The sequence below is a fragment of the Octodon degus genome, unplaced genomic scaffold (assembly GCF_000260255.1).
Source record: "Octodon degus isolate 3935 unplaced genomic scaffold, OctDeg1.0 scaffold00044, whole genome shotgun sequence".
NCBI lineage: Eukaryota > Metazoa > Chordata > Mammalia > Rodentia > Octodontidae > Octodon > Octodon degus.
Window position 1 is genome coordinate 461,366 of NW_004524620.1, and position 10,654 is coordinate 472,019.

The following is a 10,654-nucleotide window of genomic DNA, read 5'->3' on the forward strand; positions in this document are numbered from 1 at the left end:
TATTGAATATTATAGGTGTGTAAACTCAGCAAAATATTCTAAAAGAGTCCAGTAGCCCATAATAGCATTGGGTCTTCTGTTTAACTGGCAGTGTCAGAAATTATTGACCTGAGTAGGCCTGATTACTTTTGAACAATGATACCAGGCAGAAATAAAATTTATATGTTTTCATGTTTAGGAATTTCAGTGGAATAGCGTATGTGCAAATTTGCAAGCTTGCTCAGTTTAAAAATGGTTTCTGTTTTATGGCACTCATTTATTACTGTAGAATCATTGCTTTGGTAATGAGTTTTAAATAGGATTCTATTATTAGAATGATTGGACTGAAATTTGATTGGACAGAGTTAAGAGACTTCATCTATAAATAGAGTGAGATAAAATATTTGTCTTTTTTTTTTTTTTCCTTTTTCCTTTTCTTTTTAGTACTGGGGATTGAACTCAAGACCTTATGCTTGCCAGAAAGGCACTTACGCGGCTGGGCTATATCCCTGGCTCTGAGATAAAATATTCTACACAATTCAATTGAACTTTTGTGAGGTCTCCTAAATTGGATCCTTGTATCTTAGAGGATACTCACTCTTTACTCTGATCAATTTCCAAATGACAAACTTTCCAGTAAGAGCTAACATTGTAGATAGAATGACTACTTTAGGGGAGCTTAGGGTTTAAATTATATCCTCTGTTTCACTTACTGCTCTATCATTAATTTTCCTGACTCAGGTTGAAGAAGTAAGAATAGTACACTTAGTAGAGAATCAGTTAGAGACCAAACTGAAAATAGAGCAACCTGAAAACTCTTTAATGTGTAAGAGAAATGACAGAAGTGGCCTTATGTGAGGCCATTTGGCATAGTTATTGGAGAGGCCTTTTAAGAAAACAAAACAGGATGTGATAACTCTGTGATACCACCATGAGGAAGTTGACTCTGTAATCCAGGCTGACCTCAAACTCATGGTGATCCTTCTGCCTCAGACTACCAGGTGCTGGGGTTACAGCTCTGCCACACCAGGGCTAGCTTCAGATATTTCGATTTGGATTCTGAGTAGGGCATATGTGTATTAGATTGACACATTCTAATACAAAAATGATTTCCTATCACTTTAACTTGCAACAGGGATTCTATCTAACCTTCTCTCTCTCTCTCTCTCTCTCTCCTGTCACTAGACAGGTTGTGTTATACAAAATAATATTATCGCAGTAATTTTACCAGAGTTTGGATATGTATTTGTAGAAGAAATTATGTGTTGGGGCCAGTGAGATAGCTCAGCGGACTAAGCCTCTGCTTAGGCAAGCACAGGGACTGGGGTCTGATTCCTGGCACCACATCCTGCACTGGCTCTGCCTTTGGACATGATGTGCCTTCCACTGAGTCTGAGTTGGGGGCGCACACATCTTATCCCAGCACTCGAGAGGCTGACATGGGAGAATCTCTATGAGTCCCAGCTTCATTGTAAGACCCTGTGTGAAATACGTGAAAAGAATTTATGTGTTTTACATTTTCTCAAAGTGCTGTATGAGCTTAATATTTAGTCAGTTGAAGGGTCACTATCAGCACAAAGATCTATGGTTTAGAATAGTGCTGAGTTCTCTAATAATGAGTAGAATTTCTAGGAAAAAATATCATTCACTCTACTGTAAATGAATGTAGAGAAAAAGGATGTCAGAAGATAGTCTTTGCCTTTGGTTTCTTGAGACAGTGTTTGATGTTGGCATGCAGAAAGCAATGGATCAATAAAGTTGAAATCCCCCAAATTAAAAGGTATGCCTCAATGGAAATCACACACTAAGTCATCTGCTTTGAATTAGTGATTCTTTTGCTAGCAGCAAGTGTGAAGTTGGCCTTAACTTTTACCATTTCCATTTGGAATCAGGAAGTTATGTGGTATAATTTTTATATAGAACTGTAGCCAAGGAGATAGCTTAGTGGCACAAGCACCTGCCTGGCAAGCAGAAGGTCCTGAGTTTGATTCCTGGTACCAAAACCAAAAGCAAAACCAAAACCAAAAACCCCTATTTTATAGTGGTAGTCACTTTTGTATTAATAATAACAAATGTTTACCTGGCTCTTGAGTGATTGCTTTATTTTTTATTTTTTTCAGTGGCTTAAAATATATGTTGTAATAATTGGTAGATGGTGATCAGTACATGCTATCTCTACTTATTAACATTTGATTCCCTCTCTCCCTTTCCTGGTTCCAGGGTGTGGATGAATGGAACATAGCTCGCCTGAATACAGTCTTGGATGTGGTTGAAGAAGAGTGCGGTATTTCCATTGAGGGTGTAAATACCCCTTATCTCTATTTTGGCATGTGGAAGACTACATTCGCATGGCACACTGAGGATATGGACCTCTACAGCATTAATTATCTCCATTTTGGAGAGCCCAAGTCTTGGCAAGTCACTTTTTAAATAGTAATTTGCTTTTGAGTTTTGATGAGCATTATGCATGTATTGAAAAGAATGCTGTCTTTGATTTGGTATATTCAGATCTGTGTGAGTTGAGAATAAATTTTTGGTTGTGATACTTAGCAGCATTTTACTGAAAAACTATAATCCCAGTCTTGACTTGTATGTACATGAAATTGTCTGCAAACCATTTTGTGGACCATGGATTGATAGAAATTTTTAGTCCTAACGTTGTACATTTACTGCAAGTTAGTTGACTTCCTGGATATAGATTCAAACAATGTTACTTGTCTTTTAGTCGAGCCCCCTTTAAATACATGACAAGTTGCATCTACTCTGTAGGGTGGGATCACTAGAAGGAGACAAGGGATAATTAAGAGGCCTATTAGTACTCTGATGCATATTATCATTGGTAATGTTGCTAGACATTTTAAACTTGCTATTTCCTGTTTTTGTGAGCCTCTCCTCCCACCTTTCTGAGCAATGATTTGAAGATGTTCTTTTCATAGTTGTATTAACATTCTACATTTGTTGCCCATTTGTAATTTTCAGGTACATTCATGCTGATATGCTTTGTGGTCAGTCAGTTTTTTATTTTTAGCCCAGGTTGGTCTTGAGCTCATAGTGATCCTCCTTCCTGAGTCTTCTGGCTGTTGGGATTATAGGCATGTGCCACAACACCTGGCTTTATTGGTTTAGTTTTAAGAGAGCTTAAATGCCAGCTCTAAATACCAGCTCAAGTAAGTCATCTTCTTAACAATCTTGGAAATACAAGGTTTCTGATGGTTGCATATGTGTGACTATAGAATGCTCTTCAGATGCATGTGCCATCCTCTTAACTCTCTTACCTACTCTTTCAAGGTGAGAGCCTCTTTGAAGATCTTTTATGCTACAAAGTGAGTTCAGTGCTGGCCTGAACTGCATAGTGAAACCTTGTCTCAAAAAGGACTCCCTCTCCAAAAAAAAAGTCCTCTACTGATCACACATTGAAATACAATGTTCTATTAATTCCCCACTTGACATTACTTCCCCTTAATGCTTTAGCATTTGATGAAGAAGTTGTAAGCTTTCTCTAAAGAAATTAAATATAGCAAAGTTCCTAATGACAAAATAAATGAACATTTAATTGGAAAGACATATGATATAGATCTAGAAAGTTCCTGATTTTCTGTGGAGTTTAGTGATCTGAAAAAAGTTACTCAGGAGCTGTTAAAATTTATTTTAAAAATGCTATACTTGAGTATTTCATGTAAAAACTTCTGGCTTTTAATGGACCGATCAAACTTCAACATTTTAAAGGTGGTCTGGGACCCAACAGCTTTCCCTGATGGGACATTGTGGTGGGGCTGCTGATGACTGGGTGAGTTGTGGACACCTGCTGACAGTCCTGCTGTGGTTTGCTGTTTGTTTACCACCACTGCACACTCTGTTGGAGTGTATCCTATAGAGTTTTTGTCACAGGAGGTTAGGAAAGATGCTTTAAGAAATGGCTGGGGTTCAGGGAAGTTTCTCAGCTGCATAGTTATTTCATTGCTGTTTCCGAGACTCATTTGAATGTGGATAAAATTAAATGGATGAACTCAGGGTGTTGTGGAATCTATATTATGTACTTTGCTTAAGGAATCTGAAAAGTTAGTAGCAAAACCTCTTAAGAGGTTTGTTGGAAATTAATTAATGGCACTAATTTGAGTTTTTAATACTGTATTTGGAGGTTTCCCCCGCCCCCCGGAACTGGGGATTGAACTCAGGCCCTAGCGTTTATTCTACTGAGCCATCTGCCTGGCCTCTGTATTTGGATGAATCCTCTTTCTTACACAGAAAGATGATTAGTTTTCTTCTCTCTGGAATAGACTGGTATTATCTCTTGAAGTCCATTTAGGAAAATTGTTCTGGTCAGAGATAAGATTGATTCTTGTCTTGTGTCTTTGAAAAAAAGTATCACTATTTATGAGTGAGAATAACTGTGTGCATTTTCAAGATTTTTTTTCTCTCAGCTTATATATTTTCAATAGTTAATTATTAGTTATTAACCGTATAGACTTCATTATGTGCATTAGGGTAGATTTATATTATCACTATTATCTTTAACCTTGACCATTATTTATAATGATAAAATAATAAAATAGCAGTGAGTTATAGTAATTAATCTACATTCCATTTTCTAGGATAACTACTGTAGATAAAGAGTGATATAAATGGCTGCTGGGATATTTCCCAGTAGATTTATGAAAGATTATATTACTAGAGTATAAATAATTTTGAAGTAAGCTTTATTATCATTAAAATTCATTTTAGGAGTCTTTATAATATATTTAAATTGAACTTTGAAACATGGTAGAAGGAATACATAGTCTTGTGAGTGAATACTGGGAGACAGGCAGTAGCTGGGGCAGAGGCCAGGCATGAGGGCCTGTGAGCAGGGCTGTGGGTTTGTTCTGCCTCTGACGTTTCCGGCTTTGCACACAGTACTTCTGTGGACCCAGTTTCCTCTGTCCCAAAGCACTAGGTTAGCCAGAATGATCATCAGTACTCGCTCAGATCCTGTGATTTCTGTCAGAGTCATTGAGAGGATGATGAGATGACCTAGGCTCTGTATGAGTGAGTGCACATGTGTGCGTTGGTTCCCTTCTCTCATAACCCTTGTTGTGTGGGGTACATCTGTACTTCACTCTACCACAGTTGCTGTTACTTTTCTGTGGTGGTGCCTTCCTCTGTGCCTGACCTGTCTGTCTCCTTTGGGCATCCCTTTCCTTCTCCTTAGCTTTGGATGCTGCCATTTCACATGTACTCCTTCCTGTTCTTCCAGACCACGCTCAGGTGCCAAGGGCTGGAGATAATTGCTGCAAAGACTGCTGGTGATTCTTTCCTTTCCTCAGGTCTGTGCTTCTCTAGTCTGCCTGTGTACCCTAGATTTTGCCTGAGGACTGTCTGGACCTTGTTCTGTCCTACCTGAGACATCTGTTTTTGCATCTTACCAGTGTTTGTGATTGCTTTGTCCTCTCACCTTCCCATGTTCCTACCATCCTTCAACCTGTGTGTGGTGGTCTTGAAGTCGAGATCCATCCAACTTGGCAAAATCCAGGTTTTTCCCCTTGGATCATCAGTACATGACATGTGTGATCTGGCTACAGGATTGATTGCCTGTAAATGACTCAAATAGATTCAGAAGTGTTCAGTTGTTTTTAATCAGTCTAAGGGCAGGCCAAGGAGACATAGGACGTTTTATAAAAATTCCTGTCTAAAATGTAAGTATTAAGAACACCAAGTTTCCTGAGATATTAGAGTGTGTACAGCTCCAAGTAGAAGCCCCAAGACGCACATTTATAGTCGCTATGTGTGGCAGATTTGTTCAGCAGGAGTTCATGAACATAGGTTTGTATTGAAGGAACTTAAGAGGGGCTGATGATTTATTTAAACGTTGCTGGCATAAAGGTTCGAGGGGAAGAAATCCTTAGAGTAAGCAGATAGAAAACTGCTTTGGCGGTAAAGTATTTATTTTCTTGGAATGAATATTGACTTTGGAGCCGGAAGACTTGTTTTAGAATCCCAATCTGTCACTTTCCAGCTGAATGACTTAGGGCAAATCACTATACTCCTTTCATCATGAGTTTCTTTAACTGCCAAGTGGAGGCATGATTTATTCTCTGTCAACTGTAGGGATTTCTAGGAGCGTCTGGGGTTATATTGTGTGTAAAAGTAAACTCTTAGGTACTATACAAATATTTATAATCCCTTTTGTTTTAATAACTTTATGAAAAAATGTTTTTGAGCAAACAATTTCTTTAAGCCTGAAATTGATATCATTATCTATATTTAGTAGAGTGGAAGCTTCAAGATAAACACAATATAATTCTCCCTTTTAAGTGCCATATGCCAGTGTTAATTGCTGGGGGACATGGAATTCAGATGGTACCTTCAATCTTTGGCATAAACACAATGAGTAAAGAAACTTTTGGATTTACTCTGTAAAGAATGATTAGGGTACTGTGGAAAAGGACCATGCCTTCAGCTATGAAAAAGTCTGAGATCCTAAAAGAAGTTTTCCTGGTTGGTTGTAGAAACATTAAGAATGGGCTTAGCATTTTTGACTTGGTTAGGTTTTGTATAAAAAGCTGAGAAGTTTTACTAGAATACCATGTAGCAATGAGAAGTGTGGATTTATTTAGGTTATTTATACCAGTGATGCAAACTGTTTAGAGATGAATATCCAAACTGTAACCCCAAACCTACTACTTTTTTTTAATTAAAAAAAATTTAATTCTATTCACTCATGAAAAATCTTACTATTACATACAAATCCAAACCTACTTATTTGTTGCAGAGTGACAACACTGCAGTTAAACCTGAATACTGAGGTTTTTGTTTTGAAAATTAACTTATACATTAACATCTTTTGTCTTAGAGAACAACATGTGAGTCATAGTTTGCCACCACTGATACATACACACTCAGCTAAGTACTTTTTCATTGGATCTTTATTTATTTTTATTTTAGGAAATTGTCTACAAGGTGTTCAGGGTCTCACTACTAGATTGGACTTGTAGTGATCTGCCTGTTTACAACCTCCCAAGAGCCTTTGCTAAAGGCCCAGGGATCAGTCTCCCAGCCCCTGCACCTACCTGCTTGCAGGCACTTTAATCCACTGAGCTATTTGGTTGGTCCTGGATCATTTGTTTAGTGTTGTATAGCACTAGAGAGCACAGAGTTCTAAGAACTAAGTTTTCCTTTTCGGTGTTACTCTGAATTGCATATGTGGCTTTGGGCTATCATTAAACGAATCCTTCAATTTCTGCTCCTAAAACACGTGATTCTGGGACTCATCTGGTAAGGTATTTTTGTAGATTAAATAACACAACACACTCATTGAACACTAAACACTTAGTTCATCATGTATCAAGTGCTCAGTATGCCTTAACATTTGATGCATTCATTTTACATACATGTATGTGCTGTAATTAGTGAACAAGCACATGTGTACATGAAGTGTTTTAAAAATGATGCTTGGAGATTTTATGAAAATAAAGATTCGTTGTTCTAAATAACAGAAAGTCAGTGTAAGGCAAAAGGATATTTTCCAGTGCATGCAGTTGGAACAGACTAGCAGCTTGGCTCACTCCAGGTTGTCAGAAGCCCTCCCACCCATCTCATTCTGCCCCTTCCTGCTCTCTCTTCATTCTTTTTCTCTTTCTTCCTTTTGGGGTAGAGGAGAAGCTGTTCTTACGTTTCGTATCTTGAAAAAATGAACAAGCTATCTAGTGCCAAATGGGTTCAATTATATTTAATATAGATTTTATAAAATGTGAGCTCCTAGAAGGAAGGAAGCCTGTGGGTCATGCTCACTAGCATATCTCTATTTCATGATCTCTGATGAGATTTTCCAACCAGAAACAAGCAAAAGATCTCATTTAATTGTGTTCCTTAAATGGAGGAGAGTTAAATCTATAAACATTTTGGGGAAAGATATTATACGTCAAAACCTGAAATAGTGAGTTGTCTTAGCTTTTTTCAGTTTCTGTAAGTTAAAATGTCTTTGTTTAGCTAATGAAGATGATAAACGTTATTTAGGTGTTAGATTGGAAGGAATGTGACCATTTACTGTTCCTGTCTTAACATCTAAGTCTGTGTGTCTTTTTCATTTTGCATGTTTACTTGTGTTATCTTTGGAATGTTCATTTGTTTTGAAAAATACTCACATTTTCAATCCTCTTAGCTGTTTAGGAGTTTTCCATTGTGAAGAAGCCATATAGGTAGTTTTCCCTTGAAGATTAAACTTCAGTTACAGGAAATCTCCTTGAAAATGCTTCAGTGCCTTTTTGGAGTTAATTGTGGTGGAACTCTGTAGGCCAATTGTAGAATCCTTTAAGCCTCTTTATCTTATTCAATGATGGCATAATTGGTAATTTGAATAGTGATCACTTGGAAAAGACACTATCTTCAGATTTCTATACAAAGCAAAAGTTTTTTGTTAGGAAAAATGGCTTTGGGAATTTTTTGATATGGGAAGTTAGCTTCATATTAGTATGTTTTTCATTTCCAAATGTTATTTAAAACATTTTTTTTTAGTGTATCTGTGGTACGTGGTGATTACATTCTCATTTCTAGACTTTGATCCATATACATACTGCTTTTTGATCATTTTTATTTTTTCCTGTCCTCCCTTGTTTCCTCTACTTTTCCCAGATTCCCTTTCCAAATTACATTTAAGAATTTTATTTATTTTTAATGCTTAATCCTATTATTGTAAAGCATTGAATCTATGTTTACTGATGTATAATTTTATTTCTTGTTAGTTACTGAGCATCCAGCCTACTAGGAACTGGACTGAGCATTAGTGATGTTGTAGAATATAAGACAGAGTGGACTTGATGAAATTTATAACTTAGACCTATAGCGTTTAGCACTCCCCTTCCACTTTTATAGCAGTAGCATAATCCTCATTCTTTGGAAAATATTTACCTGAATATATGTATTATACAGAACATACACATATAAGCAGGAAGAGTATTTTCTGTGATGGGTTCAGTTTTGAAAAACACTGGCCTGTTTCAGAGATTGGAAAATTTTCACAAAAACTCAATATGTAAAAAAAGACAGAACCAGCTGTCACCTTCAGGAAACCTTAGGAGCCCAGGAGATGAGGTGGGGGAGGAGCATGGAATGCAGTTTAAAAATCAGTTACCTAGATCCTCTAGTCCTTGAAAAATTCCCTCACTAAGTAAGTTTTCTGTTGAGTGTTTTGGAGAAGTCAGTATTAAGAAGTAGTGCAATTGGGCTGGCAAGATAGATTAGCAGCTCAGGGACTGTTGTTTGACCGGAAAAAAAAAAAAAAATGTGTTCACTTAAGTAGTCCATAGTTGATATCAACTAATAATTCATGATAACATTTTAGTTTCAAGAAAAGAATATTTAACAGATTAATACAGAATATTATGTTTTGAAAATCAAGTGTGTTGTTGTTTCAATGGCTTTTATAATAGTGATTTTAGACTAAAGACTGGATTGATTAGGATATTGATTTTCATGTATGTACCTCCTAATCCAACATTAAAAAGGGCTTTCTGTCTTTCTGATTCTTATTCACAAGATACCTGTTTTGTGAGGATCTTTTCTCATTGTAGTTTCCCCACTAACCTGCCTATACTTGGGCTGTAGAGGTTGTGTCAGGAGATGGCCTAAGGTGACAGAAAGGTGAGACTGAACTGCAGCCTAGCTCCTTGAGGGCTTCTTGTCTGATGTTCTTATAGGGTCCCATTTCCACAGTGCCTTCTACATGCATAGCTTAAAGCTCCTACCTATCAAATATCTTCAGCTTGTTGGTGTAGCAGGGACTGCTTGGGTAGTTGACTACTTTGTGTGCTCCAGTGATACAGGCCCAGAGTGATGTGGTGAGACAGCAGAAGATGGGACGGTGGGCAGCAGGAGGTCAAATTGAAGAGTGCTCTTGGACAGGTTCTACAGGCGGCTGTCAGGCTGGTGTGGCCTGTAGAACCACCCTGACTGGACGCAATGGGACTAGGCTTTTCCACTGAAGATGGGGCCATTTATGGCACACAGGCTCCATTCCATTATCTCTCTTTGGGGTCTTTGGGTCGTGAACATAATGAGGTGCTTCCCTTTGGTGAAGACAATGTAGGCTTTAGACTGGGGACAGTGGCAGCCTGCTGTCCGATCACCTAGAGTCATACTTGAGATTTTCACCTTTATCTATTTTTTTTTAACCTGTATCTGTTTTTCACAAGTGAAAATTGTGCATGAAGTGTTCTATTATGAACAGTTACCTATGAGACTTCATAGTTTAAAATATTAATGCTTAAACTTTCGTAAGCATACAGATATTAAAACTTGTCAATACCATAAGCAATGGAAAATGCAATTTAGTCACATCTGTAGACTCTAGCTGTTCAGTCCTCTTTGATGGCATATTCAATTAGGAATATATGTTGTTTAAAATTTTTATTTTATTTTATTTTATTTTTTGGCAGAACTGGGGATTGAACTCAGGCCCTTGTGCTTGCCAGGGAAGCATTTATTCTGCTGAGCCATCTCCCCTGCCCCTGTTTTATTTCTCACATAGGCTTCTCCCCCACTCAACTCCAACAGCTCCCTCTGCTCCAAATCCAAGCTCCTGAGCTCATATAGATTCCAGCCCCTTTAAGCTTTCTTTAAATTTTAATCTAAAATTTTTAGATTAAATATTTCAAATTTTGACTTTTAAGAAATAGAGATACTTATTGCTTCATGAAGTGCT

General features: G+C 37.4%; 1 protein-coding gene across 5 annotated transcripts in view; it reads left to right on the forward strand.

The window, feature by feature from the left end:
• The window catches only part of Kdm4c (lysine demethylase 4C), a 461,014-nt gene that overhangs the window by 69,023 nt on the left and 381,337 nt on the right, over positions 1–10,654 (forward strand). For all 5 annotated transcript variants that reach the window (XM_004631706.2, XM_023715829.1, XM_023715827.1 and 2 more), the window contains one exon: positions 2,200–2,393. In XM_004631706.2, coding sequence (XP_004631763.1) covers positions 2,200–2,393 — 194 coding nt within the window. The remainder of the gene's footprint in view (positions 1–2,199; positions 2,394–10,654) is intronic.